Here is a 20,652-nt window from a genome sequence, read left to right as displayed (position 1 = left end):
CAATATGTTCTCTAACCAACCGTCTCTTTGTCTTCCTGCTGTTGCATGAAGCAGAAATACATTTTTATCTTGTTATCTAATAATTTGAGATTACTCCACACTGTCTTGCAGTCGAGCACAGCGTTATCTTTGATTTATCCATTATTGCTTTAACTAACACTAATACAAGAAGCAAATTGAGGCCTCTGACTGTTTTATTTTTTGTTTGCAAGCGTTTTACTATTCCACGAACAAAAGGCAGCGATGACTTCAACTGGCCACCGCCTAGTCTGAAATTCAATTAGATTTTCTTATCAACCCTCTAACAACGCATGCTTTATATTATCTAAAAAAAATCCCCTTTGACCGCCAGGAAATGAGGTTATATGATACTAGTAGCACCCCAGCTGCAGATAGAATTCCGATATATTTTTATGTCTTTTGATTAAGCAGAACACCACTCTGTTGCGAGGCTCATAAGGCAGTGTAATGTTGAGATATTAGCTTTAACAATCTGTTGAACAATCTTTTTTTTCCTTTGCCACCGCGCTGCTGCTCGCAGTGATGACAGATGAGATATTATATCAAAATGTTTTCACAGCCTCCATGCAAATAGCGTGTTGTGATCATATCTTATCTGATGTTTTTTTTCTTCTGTTAAAGTGGCAACATATGCCGAGAACATTATTTACTTCAGACCTGCTGTACTCCCTTGCATACTCCTACACATTTTCTGTCACAATTGTTTTCTATCTGGTTTTATTTTCCTCAAAAAACGGGGCTGCTGCAGCTGCTTGAGCGGCCTCAGTGATGCTGGTGTTTTTAAATGTCATATTTCTGCCTAGCTGGAGTGGGAGAGAAGTACTGTAGAAAGCCTTAACCCTGTGTTTTCTTTCCTCACAACTTGTATGTGTGTGTGTGTGTGTGTGTGTGTGTGTGTGTTTGCGTGTGCATGTGTGCGTGCCCTACCATCCGGCTGTGCAGGCATGCGCCAACCCTCCCAGCTGGAGGGCTACCTGGGGACGTGTGTCCTCCGTGAGAGCCCGCGTGCCAATGCACTCGGTATGTTGCAACATGGGCACACACACAAACACACCCTTGTTTTGTTTTTTTTTCCACTTTGAAGGACATTACACTGATAAAAATGAAATCCTTGGAGCCTTACCAGAACCTTCACCATGACCACAAAACACTTAACCCAACCTTAAAACCAAAAACAAGCTCAAATTTAGTGCTTCACTTTGTGTGAAACAGGCTTTTGTCACCTCAATGTGACTATGATTTGGCACAAAAGTACATTAACACACACAAACACACACTGATTTAAGAAGCTACATTCCTTTTTTAATACTGAACCTTACTGCCTGTCTTGCCTTGAATCTCAATTAAAATCTTAAATCTTAATCCCAGAAACCAAATAACACTTTAAAGTCTCATTAAAATAGAAACTCACTTATTTACTCTGTTGTCTAGTTAGGAACAAACCTTCTCATCTCAACCTTTAAGCTATAAACCTTTAAAATGACACTAACATCATGGTCACACCCTTCACAAAACATCCCCCTTTCAAGTTAAATACATAAAAAAAACCATTTGACTTAAATGAAGCATGAGCTGCTAAACAGCTCATTTTAAAGGGTTTTTTTCCGTGCCACCCTCTCTCTGAGGACATCAAGTCCTGATAAGAACAAAACCACCAATGTAGACGTACACAGAAGCAGTGATAACATCTGAGGATGTGCCTGCACACACGTTCACACAAACTCCACCACCCGTGGACCATGTTAGCCAAACCTCAGACACAAAACGTTGGCACACCAGCCTCAGGTGCCCACCGCACAACCCCCCTCCCTCCCCCCAAACCTCAATATTCATGACGGGCTGCTGTCTGCTGTATGTGGCCACAAATGGAAGGAGAAGGGAAAAGTCCTGGTGAAATGCCAAGTTTGAAGGCTGGAAGAGAGAGTGGCACGGTCATCCCTTTGTGCTTTCGCAGTGGCGTCAAATGTGACTCTGCATTTACTTCACCACACTGCATTTAGCAAGCAGTTTGAGCCTGAAGTCAAGGGGAATAAGTACCTGGTCACAGGTACTGGCAAGCTGCTCTGCTGCTCTGCCAGCTGAAGTGGTGTTACCGGCCGCCAGCAAATGTGGTGTCTCTTCTTTTGAGGTGGCAGGGAAGCCAACATAGGAGAGAGAGTTGGGTCACTTTGTATGTCTCTCTTTCTCATTCCCTCTCTCTCTCTCTCACTCACACACACATACACACTCCCTCCCTCCCTCAGCCCACATCCCATTCCCATTGTGTGTTTAATCCGGGGCTCTTTTGTGGCAGGATTCCACACGAGGACTCCCGCTTCTGTGGCAGCCTTTTTCTCCCAGGGCCTGCCATGCTCTTCTGTCACCCCTTCTCTTTTCAATTTGCATGGAAATGCCTCCGTGTGCCTGTGTGTTTGTGTGTTGTGAGCATGCCCCCCAGCAGTCTGTGCGAGCAAGCATATGCACACACACACACACACACACACACACACACATTCACATATAAGTGAATAGACACGCCATACCATCAGAGCCAGGGAATGCCAGGGATTATGGGAAGAGATGTGATTATTACCAAGATTTTTTTTGTTTTGTTTTTTCCCCCCACATCATTTGTTTTCGACAAACGCTCAATAGACCCGTCTTGGCCGGGTGTTTTGTGCTTGCTGACAGTTAAGAAACAGGCAGCTCAAACACACGATTATTGTGGATATTTTTGGAAAACATCCATGCACTTAATCTTTCATCTGCTGAAAAATTCAGCTTGTTGAAGACTCCCCTCCCCTCTTCCCCATAACAGCAATTTACGCTTTTCACAATCTCATACGATGCTTTTTCTGTGGGATGTGGAGGCCGCAGCACACTTCTAAGGTGTTAATGTTGCCATCCGTATGAATTCTTAAACGCTGCCCCCTCACTCACTCGGCATCGTGCACGCAAAAAGCCTCGGCATATGTGAATTCCTTAAAGAGAGGCGGAAACCTGAAAACATTCGGCTGCTCCAAATGCTCATTCACTTCGCTGTGGGTAGTACTTTGAATGTTAAATCATTGTTTTCATCCGCTAAGCACATAATTTAAACCTGTCTTAAAATATTCCCCAGCAGCCATTATGGACTTAAAGATTCCCAAAGCAAGAGATGCCACAGAAATCTCCCAAAAAAAAGGCCATTAAATGCACATAGATTTTTTTTTTTTTTATCTTACAGACAGTTCAAGTCAAGTGTGTGTGCAGTACACTCAGTTACACACTCTATCCTCTGACTTCTTGTGTCTTCCTACATTTACGTTTAGACCGTCCTCCCATAAAATGTCACGTTGGCCAGCTTGCGTTCCTTATTTTATAATTACGGATGTAAAGAGAGAATCAGATTTATCAGCATTACTTCTGCCTTTGTGGACACACACACACACACACACTTATTAATCCTGTACCTACACATACACATACACACACACACTCCACTGTCTCTCCAAGATTTATTTTTCACATGATGAGGCCGCAGACGTTCTGAACCTAATTTTGAAGGCATGGCTTGTGCGAGACACAGGTCAAACACAATGAGGCTCTTTTATCAGCATTTCCATCTTTCTCTTTTTTTTTCTTTTCTTTTTTTTTTTAACCAGTCTTTGGCTGATCAGCTGTGTCATACACAGTCAGGGAGAAAGATGCCTGTGAAGGGTGCTATTTGGGGAAAAGACTCTCACCCCCTGTATATTTTTGTTAGTGGTTTGTGTTTCTAGATATGAGTCTGTGCTGACTGCAAAAAATGTTTATATTTCCATCGGTCATGAAAGTAGAGGGGAATGTTAGCTGAGGTTAACGTTTGATCTGATGCAGAGACGAATTTGTTTAATTTATTCTGAACAGAAACTATGTCACAATTTTGAGATGAAGACTGAACTTTTTTGGATTCTCCAGCAGCACTCCTGTGTTTTCTTTGTGTTGTTTGAGATGGAAAATTGAAACAATAACTGACCCTGCCTTTTCTTTCTCTCTCTCTCTGCCTCTGTCTCTTCTCCACTTCCACTCCCTCTTTGCTCGTCTCCTCCTCCAGCAGAGATGGATGGCCTGTCTGACCTCTCTCCACCCGGCTCTAATCACAACCACAACCACAACCACCTGGGCTTCTCCCAGCAGCAGCAGCCCATCCCAGGCAGCACAGCAGAGCAGACTCCTTCCTCGCCGGTGCCCCCGATGCCTCACGCTCCACCGCCGCACGGTGGCCAAACCGGCGGCCGACAGCCCCAGCTTCCTGGTCTGCACCACCCGGGCCTGGTGTCCACGCCCATCAGCCCCCAGCTGGTCAACCAGCAGCTCGTGATGGCACAGATCCTGAACCAGCAGTACGCAGTGAACCGGCTGCTGGCGCAGCAGTCCCTGTCGCAGCAGTACCTCAACCACCCACCTGTCAACCGCAACTCCCACAACAAGCCCATGGAGCCACAGGTGGCATCCAACACGGAGGTGTCCGTTGAGATTTACCAATGGGTGAGGGACGAGCTGAAGAGGGCCGGCATCTCACAGGCCGTGTTCGCCCGCGTGGCCTTCAACAGAACCCAGGTGAGGAGGGGAGAAAAACACTGTAGCTCCAGAACAAGAAAATGTCCAAACAGCAGTGAAAGTTGCTACTAGGAATGGATATTTTCAGTCATATTCAAGTATTTGCATTAAATTATTATAGAATACTCGAGTACTGACCAAAAAGTTAATTGCTGCAGAGTCACAAGTTGTCATGAAATAATAATACAGAGGCTGTGACCGTTTAATGGCACAGCATTACTTCTGTTCTCACCCTTCACAATAAAAGCCCCAGACATATACACTGCATCACTGCTTACAAGAGGAACTCTTAGAGCAACTCAACAAAATAACAGACAGTATTAGAGTTGTATTCATGTTGCAATTAGTTACCTTCATTAATTTAGTTATCTAATTACTTTCTAATAAACGTGATACAAATATGTAAGCTGACATTGCCATATTATGAGCCAACAAACTCATCTATACCTTTACTACATGTAACGTTATGCAGCGAGTTCAGTAATGGAGTAGCCCAGTGTGTTATCTGTGGTCAAAATAATTACGTTAAAAATAAACTAATGAGCATGTTGAGCGTTGTTGTAATGTTATAATGTTATTCTGAACTAATACAGACCTCCAAATTGAGTACTCGAGTACTCATATCCATCCCTCGTTGCAACCTAAGACCAAAATGTCCCTCTACTATAATGATATATAATAATTATAATCAGGATCACTGAAAATGATGTTTTTGATGAACTTTTAAATAAATCAAATGCATAAAAAATTTGCAAAATATGCTATTTCATACATCAGCTGTGGTTAGATAGCACACAATATTTTCTTTATCATTTAATGTTTGATTAATAATAATAATAATAATAATAATAATAGTAATGAAACTAATAATAATTCGAAGAATAATTGATTTTTTTATGATTTTTTCTTTAACTTAATGCACCAGTCTGTCAGTTGGAGAACAAACAATGCCTTTAAAAACATCATGTGTCCCCACTGAAGTTGCAGGATATAACTAACTAAAAGTCATCTTAATTTTAATAATATTTTAAAAAATCCTGCTTTTAAAACCAAACTGCACTAAACAGATAAAGTGTATCCCTCACTGTGTAAGATTCCACACCAGCAACCTGTTTGAGAAGGAACTCTCATCACATTTAGAAAGTCACAAAACAATTTCATGGGACCTGTTTTACTCAGAAATACTAAGAAAGGCCTGGAGCGTGAATCGGTTCATTTCCACAGTTTATATCTCATTCATAATTCTCACTCCAGTAGTCTAGCACCTCTACTGTACTTCAAGACAGCTGGCAGCCTGCCATGTGAGAGACCCGGGCTCGGTCATGGCGTGCGTTCTCTCCCTGCCAAAATATGTGGTTTCACTTGATAGTCAGAGGCCTCACACACACACACACACACAGAAGGCAGCGATAATGTCTTAAGACGTACCGTCTGTATTAGAGGGGGGGTGGAAGGAGGTGACAGCAAACCTCATTACAACTCCATTTGCTTTGAAGTCACTGTGTATGAAAAAGGGGGGAAAAATAGAAACTGATAAGGATCTATTAGAATTAGAACATACAGCGACCCCAAAAACTGTGTGTGTGTGTGTGTGTGTGTGTGTGTCTGTGTGTGTGTGTGTGTGTGTGTGTGTGTGAGCTGAAGTCAGACAGTGGTGTTTTTGTGCAAGCTCCCACACAAACAGCGTCTTATCTGTGGCTGATATGAGGAATTAGCCCAATGTGCCGTTGGAGAGTTTGCCTTTAGAGGATTATTTATTAGGCGGGTGTGTTTTTTTTTCCACCAGTCTGTGTTAATAAAAGGCGAAGGCAGAGGAGGGGGGCGTCGAGCAGTGACATGAAGGGGCTGCTGTCGATGCAGGAGGTGGATCAGAGGAGACGGCGAGGAAGAACTGAGGCCTTTTTTTTCTCTTCTTCTTCTTTATTTTTTTGGAGAGGAAGCTGATTGACCAAAGAGATAGACAGAAAGAGTTGATAGAGAAGAATGATAAGCATGCACATACTGAAGAATGCAGACTCAGAAAACAAACATAAATTAGATAGGCCTCTAATCTATCCCCTGAATTCTTGTGCATTGAGTGCACAGTCCCCTTTACCATAAAAACGCCACTCTGAGTCTAATTTCATGTGTTCATACTTGTCCGGATACCACAGTCTTAAACATGACACATGTACATTATAATAGCGAGACAAACACATATTTGCAGCTCTACTCATTTCCCTAGAGGACTTGCATGCTCTTAAAAAAATAAAATAAAATAAAAGCATGAACATGTTTTCCCCATCACCTTGTTTTATTACCAAATCACACCTATTGATGGTGAGAGAAGCGGAGTGATGGTTTGCACAGTGTGTGGCCAAGAGCTGATGAAAAGGCCCAATCACACGTCTCTGATAATGGAGTCATCCCCGCCTCATAATGATGGAATTGAGCGCTATTGAAAAGTAAACAGAGGATACACTGATTGCCCGCCGCACAAGACTTTCACATTTCTAGGCGAGTTTTCAGGCTCGTGGCTCTTATCTGAAGCAACACGCGGCTCTGAGAATGTGTCCAAGATCTGCAGAATTACAGGCGACAAAGTGTTACAGGTTCAAAGGCCGCAAGGAAAGTTTTAATGACGTAGTTCTGTCGTCCATGAAGTGCTACACAATCTGACTGAACAGAATTATATTTTACTCTGGAGAGAGCTGTGAGAATACGCAGGAGGACGAGAACTTTTGTGATTTTACAACAAAAACGATAGAAGGTAGAGAGAGTTAAAGGAAAGTGGAGCCGCTGTTGTAATCTTAGAAAGGAAAAGTAGATATCACCTGCCTCTACAGAAACACTATGTGGAGGAAAAACTGATCTAAATTAAGTCCCTAAAAAGCTGTATCAGTTCTAAAAGGCTGTATCAGTTTACACTCTAAGTGTGTCACATCTCCATTGTCATTAGAGTCTCCATTTACACTCATGGCTCTCCTTTAATGTCTTATTTAAGAATCCTCTGATGTGATTATTCTCCCTCTCTGCTCTTTATTTTCCTCTCTTTTTCTACCATCTTTCTCACTCTCTTCTTCAGGGCTTGCTCTCTGAGATACTACGCAAGGAGGAGGACCCTAAAACAGCGTCCCAGTCGCTGCTGGTCAACCTGCGCGCCATGCAGAACTTCCTGCAGCTGCCGGAGGCCGAGCGCGATCGCATCTATCAGGAGGAGAGGGAGCGCAGCCTCACGGCGGCCTCGGCGATGGGTGCCCCTCCTCTCATCAGCACTCCACCCAGCCGACCTGTACAGGTAAGAGTTTAGTCTTCTCTCTGCATGCTTTCCTGTTATGCACCTGCAATTATTGATGCTGCAGATCACTTATTTTCATCTTGAATATTACTCAGTAGGAGCTCATTTGTGGACAGGAGTTTTAGTTTTACAAACATTTATTGGAGACTGAGCTGCTCTATAGACAGACATATAGTTAACAAATTGGAATAAACCTTAATGTGCAAAGATAGACAGTAGCAGTAGAATTTAAAGGCAAAAGGTTAAAGCAGATTTATTCACATTCAAAGGTTTTCTGGTGGTGTTTCTCTAGGCTCTGATTTATGGTTTGACCAATCAATCATCGTAGCACAACACACACTAGATGAATGTGTCATGAATGTCTTTATAACACAGTGTCATGCATCTATTATGCACCTAAAATAATCATACTTTCATGATTTTATTCACTTTCTAAAAGAGAATCAATTGGAAAAAGTTTTTTTAGATCACTCAATATAAATTTGTCTGATGTAACAGAAAAGGAAAATATTATTATTTGTTCAGTTAGGGCTGGACTATATAGTTAAAATCTGATAACTAACCACATGGTAAAGCCTGTTTGTTTTATTCTCCATATTCCATGTGAGCAATCAGAATGTAAAGCGTTGTCCAAATGACGTATTGCTGTAACACAGTTAAGCTGCAGTTAACATAAAGCAGCACGAGGCGACTCGCTCTTGTAGCCCAGATGTAGTTATATATCGTCATTTTTGTGAGACATGGATCAGCTGTGGTGGCACTCTCTGTGATGGCGAAATCCAAGTCAGTGGAACAAAAATCCTCGAATGCACAACCTTGTTACCCAGCTGGGTTGTGGCATACCATTCAAGTTCGCCAGCTCGCCAACTTGCACAATGACAAATTTTGTTTTTGGCTCTGCCCATTGAGGGTTAATGAGATTTCTCCCTTCGCAGCAGCTCTGATTCAGAGAGATATTTGTCTGACTACCAAGACTTCTGCTCTTCTCAGAATCAGTATATTGTGAACTAAAAGTTCTGATGGCTGAAGAGCGAGAAAAAGAAACGGCAGCCAGTCTTGTGAACTGTTTTGCGTGCCCTGATAGATATTATTAGTATTGTATGAGTGTGTTTACATGGGTTGAGAACAGGTATGCAGGTATGGAATCTACTGTCTGTCTGTGGTGTCATAGACAAACCTCCTGACTTCTGCCAGGTTTCAAAGGTGCTTTAAGAGGTTAACAAAGTGTTATTTCTTAATGTTATTTATTCAGTCTATTAGTGTAAAAAGTGTGTGTACAAATGTTTCGTGTACAGACACAGACACACTCATTAACAGACGACAGTGTGGATACAAGCACCACCCTGGCACATTGTTATTCTTACACACCTCACATTCCCTTCCATTGTATCAGGCTCCTACCTGTCTGCAGGCACATGGAGAAAAAATAAAAGCCCATTGGTAGAGTCAGCATGCATACTGGAGAACATACTTTACATTCTCCCTGCATGTAAATGAGTCCTGCATCATCCCCGCCCTCACCACACAGGTGAGAAATGGTGCACAAATGATGGATAATTTTTTGTGCTAATTTTGACCTTTTACCATGCATTAGGCAGCATTAACAGCCCTCCCATTTAAAAAAATAAAGCTCACTCAGTGATGACAAGCTCCGTGAAAAGATCAAACATCGTTCAGTCGGTCCCCTGTTTCAAAACCACTGCAAATCAGCTTCCCCCGTTTGAAAGGTATGTGGCAACTTTGTACCACTTAAGCCTATTTGAAGTGTGGTCAGCTGCATCTGGGAGGTGAGAGGGGCGGACAAAGGCTTCCTCTGTCCCGTCCCTGCTGAAAATTTGGCTTTTATTTAGTTGAAGAGGAATGAAAGGGAGAAGCCCAGGCCCACCCATCTCTAAGATGGAGAAACAGCGTGATGCCAGTTGCTGTCTTTGCAAAACTAAAAAAGAAAGAGTGGCTTTCTGGAGCAGTGGTGCTGAACTTCTGCAGGGCCACTTTGCAGTTCACAGCTCCTCTTTACAATCAGAGGCTGGTTCAGGACCCAGAGTGGGGCTTTGCACAAGAATGTCTTGTTTGGCTTAATAACCCACTGTTAATGCTTCTATTAACACCTCACATGCAGAGAGAGGCATTTAGAACTATGAGTTTTTATTAATCACATCAGGCTCACTTAGAGAATGAATGTACAGAGGGCCTTTTAACATGTCTGGGACCAGTTTACAGAGCTGCAGAGATCCATAACAGTGCAGAAAGAGATCGGCAAGCCGACCAATAAACTACAGCTACTACATGGCAGACAAACCATTTCAAACATGACCCAAAACTCAAAGTTTGTGTTTTTTATTTTCCCATCAGTCAGAATGCCGTTGGCACATCAACAGCCTATCTCTAGGCCTTATATACTTCACCTGTATGACTTAAACCCATCAACATTTATCATGTAGACCTGTTCGTACACAAGGCAATTCTCACGCGCACACCCACAACACACACACACACACACACTCACACACTCATACACTCATACACCTGGCCATCTGCCAGCCTCTCCTATGGAGCAATGCGGTGTGAATTTAAGCACATAAATCAGCCAGGGTGGCAATTGAGCCAGAGACAGAGGAGGGTTTTTATTGGCCTCATAAAAACAGATGCAGAGGTATGTTTCTCTCACGTGTGCCGATGGCTCGGCTCGACTCCCCCAGAGCCAGTTAGTGCACGTCCCAGCCTTAACAATTAGCTTGACATGGTAACCTACCGCTCAGACTGACAAGCCCATGTCGAGTTGTCGTAAAAACAGGATGAAAGGCCCAGAAACATTCCAGTTCCACCACAAATTTCAGGATTATGTGATTGTCTTTAACACATAAAGCAGCTCGTATTGGGTGTCTAGACGAATACTGGAATATATATGTTTTTTGATCACAGGCTGTGTCGTGAGTTAGTAGCTGTTGGTGTTATTAAGGTTTATCTGAATGCTGTGTACTCGTTCTCGTACCCAACCCTGCCGATGTCTCCTTTTCAAAGGGCTCGTATGGAATGATTCATATGCTAATGGTTTCGTGGTTAATGCTTTTATTAGGATACTTGTTACCTCGTCAAAGGATTTTTGTCAAGATGCAACAAGCCGCTGAATGAAGATGATTTGATTTCACTTGACTTGCATTTATTTTTTAATCACCAGCTTGACATAAGAATAATACAATTTTTCACAACACATCTAAGTGTTTTTGAGCAAAGTAACGCTGGAGCCATGCGTTGGTGTAATCTACACTGTGTGTGTGTGTGTGTGTGTGTGTGTGTGTGTGTGTGTGTTTAGCCAGATTACCCTTTTATTTTTCCTCATGTGAGCCTGAACAAATAACGTTTGTGTTGTGTTTCAGACACTGCAGCCCCGGAGGGAAGACTGTAACAGCATAAGGCCCGAAGACAGGAATCCCAGAATCCCCGTGGGCCTTTCCCCTGTGAGCAAAAAAACTCCACCCACTTCACCTCGCCACCTTGTCCAATCTGAACGTACACATTCTCATAGACAGCACAGGCTAATCATCACATTTTAATCCATTTTTGTTTGAAAAAGTGTCCTTACAGTTCCCCATTTTGCTCTATGACAGAGCTTTGGATAATAATTAATTACATCTATTGCTGATAACGAGGTCAAATACAGATTTTTTGTGTTTTTTTTTGTCTTATTTGATATCGAAAAGTCTGGAAAAATAAAGAGAAATCTTGTTGCAAAACATGTACAGATACACACATTTCATACACAAACAGTCACATTTTAAAAATATATATGTATTACAGTGATTCAGTCCATACACACAACTAAAATATCACAAATACAAAGGATAATTCAGTATCTTACAAAGTCTATTGCAGGGGTCTCAAAATCAAATTACCTGGGGGCCGCTGGAGGCAGTATCAAAATGACCAAAAAAAGACACAAAATTACTCCAAAAAAAAAAGACACAAAATGACCAAACAACACTAAATTACTTTAAAAAGACACAAAATGACAAAAAAATACACAAAATGACCAAAAAAGACACAGAATTACCAAAAAAATACACAAAATTACCCAAAAAAAAAGTAATTAAAGGGACCTTCCACACACAACACGGTAAAGTGCCATTCATATAAAACTCACATTAAACTTTCATATCAAGGTGGGGGCCACAAAATATCGTCACGAGGGCCGCAATTGGCCCACGGGCCACGAGTTTGAGACCCATGGTCTACGAGTTTTAAATGGAACATATGTGTGTGTTTTGCGTAGGATTTACTTTTATAACTTTCCTTTGTCTTCCCTCTGTTAACCAGGTGAAACCGTCGCCTATGCCCAATGAGTGGAACGGCAAAACAGAGAGCTGCATCCTCAACATCAACTCCACCATCTACGACGAGATCCAGCAGGAGATGAAGAGGGCCAAAGTTTCCCAGGCCCTATTCGCCAAGGTGGCCGCCTCCAAGAGCCAGGTACGCAAACACACACCGAACACCTCACTGGATGGAGAAAGAAATGGGTGCAAACACAATAGATCAACTATATTTTGGTGTTTTCTATGAGTAGAGTCCCAGTCGTTGCCTTCCTCCAGCGAACCCAATCGACCATTTCCGTTCAAGCTTCATGGTCCAGTCTGTGAAAATCTTTGCAGGATTTCTTTTATCTACATTTTTGTAAAAAAGCAGCACAATGTTTGAACGCTGTTAATCATCTAATGAGCTCTTACTTTGTAAAATAGCTCTTACAGCAGTATTGATGTGCCATAAATTCAAAACTTGAAATACTAAACCTGCTTACATAAATTCCTCAAAGTGTCCACACACTCATAGACACACACACACACACACACACACACACACACACACACATTCTTGTACCTCTATCTCTGTGAGGGCCCTCATTGTAATAGTGAATTCCCTTGCAAGGTTATAATAGTTTTGGATTTTTCATTAGTTTTAGTTTTAATTTTGTTGTGAATTTTGTTTTCAAATTTAGTTTGGTTTTTATTAGTTTTTGTGTTAGTTTTAGTTTTTTGTAATGGGGTATTTGTTGGGTGGGAGATTAAAAGAGGTCACAGTAAATTTGGCCTTTATTTCCTTTGCCTGATCCATCTTCATTATGTATGAAAAAAGTTGACAAAGATGAAAATGAAGGACATTTTCACTATAATTTTAGTTAGTTTTGTAACCACACAATACAGTTTTAGTTAATTATCATTATCATGTAACCTTTAATCCTTAAAACGGAGTCTGAAATCTCAAAAAAGCCTTTAAAGAAGTGAGGAACGGCCGAAATGTCCTCACTTTGCAAAAATGTTAAAAACGTGTTCCAGTCCTCATTATGTAGGAAGTACAAGAACAGACACACACACACGCACACACACGTGGTTGGGGGATGTATTAAAAGCAAGGAAATAAAGATCAGTCAGAGTTGAGACAGTTCTGATGTCCAAACAAGCCAACGTCTGACCTGAGGAGCAGCAGGTGCTCTTTCACTCTTAATATACAGTGCACACACATCAGTCAACACAAAACATTAAGAAAGATCATAAAATATTTAATACCAGATGCATATAACATCATAATATTTATACAGGTGAAGGCAAAGAAGTAGAAATACATCCCACCCCAAAGGAGAACTTGTCTCAATGCATCACCGATGTGATTTATCACCATAATGACACATGTCCTCTTTATTGTGGGTTTGGAGTTTAGCAGTCGACACTGTTTCAACACCAAACAAACCTGTTTATATTAGCTCCACTCAGTAAGACGATGGGGCCCCTGTTATCTTCTCCCAGAGAGCAGGGCGCTCACACAATACAAGCCTGTGTGTGTTAGAAACAAGGGGGGGGGGAACACACCACCTATTTAACTCTATATTAAAGGCAATTTAAAAATGTAGCGCTAAGGAGTTATTATTAAAGGTTTTCACGTGTCTGTCGGAGGAGTTGGGAAGATTTCCACAATTGTGCTTGATGAAAACGATGGGGGGAGAAATAGATCACCAAGGGCGGAATAATCTAGAAATATCTGCAAAGGCTTTATTTTTTTCTTGCTGATTAGGATGATTATACCCCCTGATAGCTTTGTTTTACCAAATTGCAGTTTGATGCACAAACCACTGTTTTTGTTAAGGAGTTCAAAGACTCCTTGGAAGGATGGAGAAAGAGAAAGGGGGAGAGCGAGGCGGCATTAACTCGCGCATGTCTCTCTCTCTTTCTCAAATGAAGGTTTGTCTGGGAACAGGTTTCCACCGTGCCTTCTCCACCTCACTCCCGTCTCTCTGTCTTGCCCCTCTACCTCTCCCGTTCCCCCAGATTTCTGCCTCTCTTTCACGTTCCATTCATGGCAGGCGGGTGTGAATGTGAATTGAGCAGCAGATAAGAAGTGTGCTAATTATGCCTGTGAAAGGGGGCCTGGGAGAGCACTTATCTCTGGCTCCATCTCGTAATGGGCGCTCCCCGGGCAGCTGGTCTCCCCCCTTACTACCCAGCCGGCATTGCCACAGCTACCAGCGCCGCCAGGCCAACGCCAGGCCAACGCCAGGCCCGCTCCTCCCCATCAGGACCCCCTGAACCCTGAAAATCAGAGACCAGCAGCACCCAGTTCTCACGTGCTGATTCCACAGAAATTTTAGTTTTTCTTGCTTCAGCCGTGGGCGGATAATTCTACAGTGATGTTACTCATCAGAATTCACATCAGATCAACAATATGAATGGAAATGTGACGTCTTTTCCTTCAGACTTCACAGTTTTTCTCACTTTCCTACATAGAAGCTGCATGATTTCTATGTTATTTCATGTTGCTGCAACAATTACTAGTCAATCAATTTGTTGAAAAATTAATCAGAAACTATTTTGGTAATTAATCAATCATTTGAGTCACTTTACATAAAAAATGCTGCTTTATTTGCTGGTTTCAGCTTTGTAAATGTGGGTACTTGCAGATTTTCCTATTGTTTCTCATTTGCTTTTTTATGTAATTGTAAAATCGATAGTTAGACATTCAGATTTGGCCTTTGGACATTTTGTCAACTAACCAATTAATTGAAAAAATAGTCTGTGTAATTATCTATGGTAACATTACAGTTAGTGATAGGTGTAGACAGCAGCTTTTTCTCTGTTCACACTTATATATAATTTTACCCATGGTGCAGTGGTCTCAAGTAGGTGAGGTAATGCTAGTTTAAAGGTGTTAAAGGTAAAATATTAGACGTCTCTTGCTAGAAACAGACATCCAGACACAGAAGCACACTGGTGCCACTGCTGGAGCAAAATAAATGATTTCTTCATGTGACCAGAGCAAGGATACTGCATGTTGAGTCTGTCAGTGTTAATTGTTCATGAGCTTACCATAGTGTGAAGAATGGGGAGGAATGTATTTTTAAATGACATGTTGTAAATGACGGTCCAGGGAGGTTTGCAGCCTTGCAGCAAGAAAATAACAGTATCCAGGGCTCGGTTAGAGTACAGTGCCAGCCAACACAGACTGCTGGTACTGAGGTTGGGAGTGCAGTGTGGATGTGGTTGGTGATGAGGATGGAGGATGGGCTGGACTGGCAGCATGCCCATATGGGGTCCAGGGAAATAATCGGTTGGGGGGAGGGTGGGTGAGGGAAGAGGCCTCATCACTGAGGCTGGCACCGGCCTGTCAGCTTGGTGTGCAGTTCAACCTCTTCAGCTCAGCTTAGGATTTCCCAGCATGCTTACGCAAGCACAGGATCAGGTGACCAGGATCTGTTAGTACCAGTCCCACATATATATCTATATATATTTATATATATAGATATATGTGTGTGTGTGTGTGTGTGTGTGTGTGTGGGTTGGGAGGGGGGGGGGTCTGTGTGCACCATTTCCTTAGCCTTCATGTTCAGCCTCATTCACAGAGAAACAGATGATGCAGCTGAGGAGGGAAGGCAATGGAGATCTAAAAGGAGATAAATAAGAGATGTGGAGTTGAAGGAGGTCATCGGCAGCAGTGCTCCCTTGGGTGCAAAAGCAGTAAACAGGAGTGTACTGATTGGTGCATGCTCCACTGACTGTATGCTTAGGTGTGTGTGTGTGTGTGTGTGTGTGTGTGTGTGTGTGTGTGTATACCGCATTTAGATGTGTTTGTGTGTGTGCGTCACTATGGCTTTATGTACAGGCACATTTGAATGTGTGTGTTTGTGTGTGTTGGCGTGTGTTTGGGGGTTCCTGGAACGCAGCCATCCCGTCCTCTCCTAGGGCTCGTAACCACAGCAGGCCTCTGCCACCCCTCGACTCCCCCCGCCCCCACCCTCCACCCCCACCCTGTCTCACATATTCAATGTTGCATTTCAATCACTCTTTTACTGCCACATATTCAGAGTAGTAACTATAGAGCAGCAAGTCTAACCCGAGCCGTATTACTTTATCAGATTGATGGTCGCCATTTCACTTCAAGTCTGGGCATACGTGTTTTTTTAAGTAATCCTCGCAGCAATCCTGATTTATTAGGACAGATATTACTTTAAGTCTTTGATAAAAATCAGAATCATTATTCATGATCCATTCCTCCATGACTCAAACTGATCGAATGCTCCAAGAATGCTCCGTCTCCATTTAGCTTCAGGAGATGTCAGACTTGGAGAAAACAACTGTGTGTTACTGGTTCAAGTCCAGCGACAACACTGCCAGAAGTAGCTCTATTCGCCAAACGGCCCATTTCATTTGTGCCTGCGGAGGTGCAGGCTATGATCTGGATAGCCTGGAGTTGATGTTCGACGTTATTAACTGGCTCAGTAGGGCTAGAGTGCTATCTAGCAAGTTACTGTGCTTTGTTTTCATTCACATTAAGAGGGGAGGCTTGCTGTGGCGGGCTAGCCTGGCAGAGAGGGCGGCTAATGTTCAGCTGAGCGATGGAAGGTTAGCGGAGGGCGGGGCGGGAGCGGGTTGGGGGCATTCCTTTGACACGACTTTTATGTCCAAACATCGCCGACACTTCCTGAGAGGAATTGAGCAACGGATGGAATCAGAGTCCCTGCTGTCATAAAACAAGCACCCTGGGAGCCCCGCGCACCACGGGGCTCAAAGCCCTCCGACTCCTCAATGACCAGAAGAGTAGAGAACGCAGTCAGCACCACCAACACCGCCCTCTCTCCCCCTGTCTCTCTTTCTCTCTCTCGCTCACTCATTCTCCCCTGGAAGAGGCTACGCTAATTAGCCAGGCTCTAATGAGACAGAATGGCACTGATCTGGTCCGCCGCTGCGCCACCGGGGGGGCCGGGGCGGGGGGGCTGGTGCAGTAGGGGGGAGAGGGGAGAGCGAGGAGGGGAGGTTGGTGTATGCCATCTGTCACCCTGCACCCGCCTGGCACGGCAGTCCCTGGAGTGGAGGGTGGAGGGTGGGGGGTGGTGACGGTGGCGGTGGAGGTGGTGGTAGTGGGGGGGGGGTGAGTGCCTTGTTGGTCTGGAGAGGTGGGGGAGTGGGTGGAGGTGGGTGGGGACACTGATATGAGTAGGAAGGGAGGGTGACAGAATAACTGCTTCCTTCATGTTTGGAAAATGACTAATTTCCTGTTAGAATCCGCTTAGTGGTCGTACATGTTTTATGGGGGCTTTTCTTAGCTTTAATCTCAGATATTTAGCACATGACCCGACCAGACCAACGACACACACACACACACACACACACACACAGACACACACACACACTCCACTTCTATCGTTCTGCTCCATCCAATGGCTGCTGAACAAGAGGGGCAGATGGCTGACCTTTTGGGTGTCTGTTTCTGGATTGTGACCATTCAGAGGTTTTTCTGTTACTGAGAAGCCACTCGGGGTCAGCGCGTCAGAAATCATGTTTTGCATAAATATTTGTGTACAAATGGCTTTAAATGACTTCTCGCATCGTAAAATTGATACAGCGATGCTATCAGATACTTTTTAATATCAGAAGCAGCCAGCAGCTATGTGTCGGAGCAGCACAGTGAAATTTTGCTCCACTCTTCACAAGTTTTGTGTGTGTGTGATGGCAGGGCAGGCATCAAGATGTCTTTTTTTGTGTTGCTCTCCACACCCCTCTTTCCCTCAAATTAGGCAGATCAGAGCGAGCATATCACAACCCCTAGGGATCTAAAAGGGCCGTGACTGTTTATTAATTGATTTATTTATTTATCTCCCGTGCCTGCTTGGTTATTAGGTTGCCATGGGAAACAGGCTAGGCCAGATCCTCTCTATTATTAAAGACACAATTTCTTGAACTGGAGACCCAGCTGTCTGAATAATTAATTTAGCGAATGAATTATCTTGCAAACGGTAAGTCTTCCCCTCCCTCTGAAATGAGCCTTTCTCTTATTGTTTAATGGACAGTGGAATTCCCACCAGCCTGTTTTCTCTCCACTGCCTGGTTCCATCGAACCCTCCTCCTCTTAGCAGGAGCCCGGGGGTCTCACTGAGCATGCCCAGAGCACTTTGTGTCTCTCCTGCCATCTCTCTCACTTACGCCTTACATGCCACCTCTCACCCCATCTGTCTCCAATTGCACAGCCCACTCCCTCCTCCACTCGCCTGCCTCCTACCCTGCAGTCCAAACTAGGAATCTGCCCCGACTGTCAGGACTCCAAATAGTCTCTTCTTCATCACCTCTAATGTATTATAATGAGACAAATGGGGCAGGTGTTAGCCACTTTACCGGAGCTAGCACTAATAGTTCACCCTCTCTTTTAAGTAGTTCTCAGGGTGCTTAACCTACTAGCCACATGGCTAACCTACTAGCCTTCCCCTTTGCATGCTTGTTAACAGATGCTGCCCTTGTCCCAGTGACAGCCTCAGTATTCTGCTAGCTCTTTCTTTGCTGCAAATGTTCGCAAGCTAACCCTCTCCCACTGTCTCCACTTCTCCTGACAGACCACACAGGGCTTGTTCTGAGGCCCATTCTCGCTAATCTGATCAGGCAGGCAAATACGCCGGGAAAAGCGCTTTAATGATCCCCCTAATTACCTCAAGTCAATACCAACTGTATTATTAGACTCGGGGAAAATATTCCATTAGGGTGCCCCCCGTGGGAGTCCCCCCTGTGCGCGCTGATGTCACGCGCCGCGCGCCCCCTACGCTTGTAATTAATTTTATTTACACACTCAGGAATGCACAAGGTCGCACCTGCAGCCCGGAGCCGCCCGACTCGGCCCGCCTAATCAGATCTGTCATAATTATCATTCTGCATGCTTCTGACACACGCCGGGAAATATTTCAATTTAACTACAGCCACTAGCTCCGGCAGATGCAGTCTGAGAGAGAGAGAGAGAGAGAGTCTGTGTGAGTGTGTGGGCATACAGGAGTGTGTGTGTGACTGAGTGTGGGGGAATTGCACGGGGAGATATTAGGACCCATCCAAATGGTCATGCTGGTGCTTGTGTGCACTCGGTTTTTGCTCGCATTATTTGATCTCTCTCTGTCTTCCACAATCTGTCCTCATCTCTCCATCTCTGAGGGTCTTTCCATCCTCAGACCACATCATATTCTTCACTCACTATTTTTAAATTCGTGCTGCATATATTGAGCCTGCAGGAGGATATATAAGTCGCCTTTCTAGTCATGTACAGAGAGACATTTGAGATTTTCTGTTTACTTTGTTGCCACTTGTATAAATACTCTATTTTAAGTTCAAGATGAATTTCCAAGTGGAACAAGACACACAGCCTTAGCACTGAATAAACAACTGCATATGAAGACTCCTATTTCAGAACACTTTTTGGGGGGATGAAAATTTGTTTAGTTTCATTAGTATCTGAAGCAAACTTGTTGGCCAATTAAGAACACTTATTTAGCTGTCATAGACAATTTGCAGGTTCTTTGCTATTTCAATCCTTAATTCAATAAGATCAGTCATGATTTATCAGCTTAATTATGCTTTGATATTAGCAATTAAACCCCAGCTTTGAATTAAATCTCAATCAAGCTCTTATAATTGATGGAATCAGACTGCATGTAGGTGCTTTCTGTGTTTGTAATGTTGCTGCCGTTGTTGTTTATCTCCAGCTCATCTTCAGTGTGTTTGTTGTCTTCTGTGCATTCATCCTCCATCTGCCTCAGCAGTATTGAACAGAAAAGATTATAAACAAGAGGTAAATTTGTGGTGGGAGAACAGTGTTTGAACATTCAGTGTAGCTGTGCAGACAGTGCCGCCACCCAAATATCAGCCCACCACCAGGCGAAACTAGATTACGGCGCAATTTCAACAATACTAATATTTGACACAAAGAGGCACATGTTCTGTAGCATCATCAGTGACTCGATTTTTCAGCCATTTTCTACCCATAAACAGTCTGAAGTGCTTTAGTGGACAAAGAGAACACACAGTTTCACTCCAATGTGATATCGACTGATATCTAAAGTGATTTTTGACGCTCTCATGAGATCAGATATGTAGCCTGCAAATGATTTGTGAACATATTAAATCATTCTTGCCCTCTAATTTGCAGATATCAAATTGTCTCTTTACTAATGTTCTCATTCATCCTGCAGAGAAACGCTGCAGCCGTGGGAACTCCCACCATTGTTTTTGTACGATATTGTGTGCAGTTGTGTGCAGAACTTTGCTGAAAAAAGAACAAAACGTGCAGTTAAAAAAAAAGAAACCCACACAGATGTTTAATGTGCTCCATTTTAGATGGACTGGTCATTTGCCTTTGGTTATTCTTTATGCTCCATCTGCCTCTATTTGGTTGCTCAAAAATTCCCTGCACACTTTATTGGTTCGGCAGCCATGACGTAAACTGCCGCACAGAACTGGTCGGTATTGTTTCTGGGAGCAAGTGCTGACACAGAGAGGGCC

General features: G+C 43.3%; 1 protein-coding gene across 1 annotated transcript in view; it reads left to right on the top strand.

The window, feature by feature from the left end:
• The window catches only part of satb1b (SATB homeobox 1b), a 51,619-nt gene that overhangs the window by 18,191 nt on the left and 12,776 nt on the right, over positions 1-20,652 (top strand). The window contains exons 8-12 of the mRNA XM_059339420.1: positions 964-1,041; positions 4,076-4,581; positions 7,646-7,858; positions 11,236-11,316; positions 12,173-12,328. Of these exons, the coding sequence (XP_059195403.1) occupies positions 964-1,041; positions 4,076-4,581; positions 7,646-7,858; positions 11,236-11,316; positions 12,173-12,328 (1,034 nt within the window). The remainder of the gene's footprint in view (positions 1-963; positions 1,042-4,075; positions 4,582-7,645; positions 7,859-11,235; positions 11,317-12,172; positions 12,329-20,652) is intronic.

The sequence above is a fragment of the Centropristis striata genome, chromosome 8, assembly GCF_030273125.1.
Source record: "Centropristis striata isolate RG_2023a ecotype Rhode Island chromosome 8, C.striata_1.0, whole genome shotgun sequence".
NCBI classification, from domain to species: domain Eukaryota; kingdom Metazoa; phylum Chordata; class Actinopteri; order Perciformes; family Serranidae; genus Centropristis; species Centropristis striata.
Note: the sequence above shows the minus strand (reverse complement) of the source record. Positions and strands in the feature narration are given on the sequence as shown.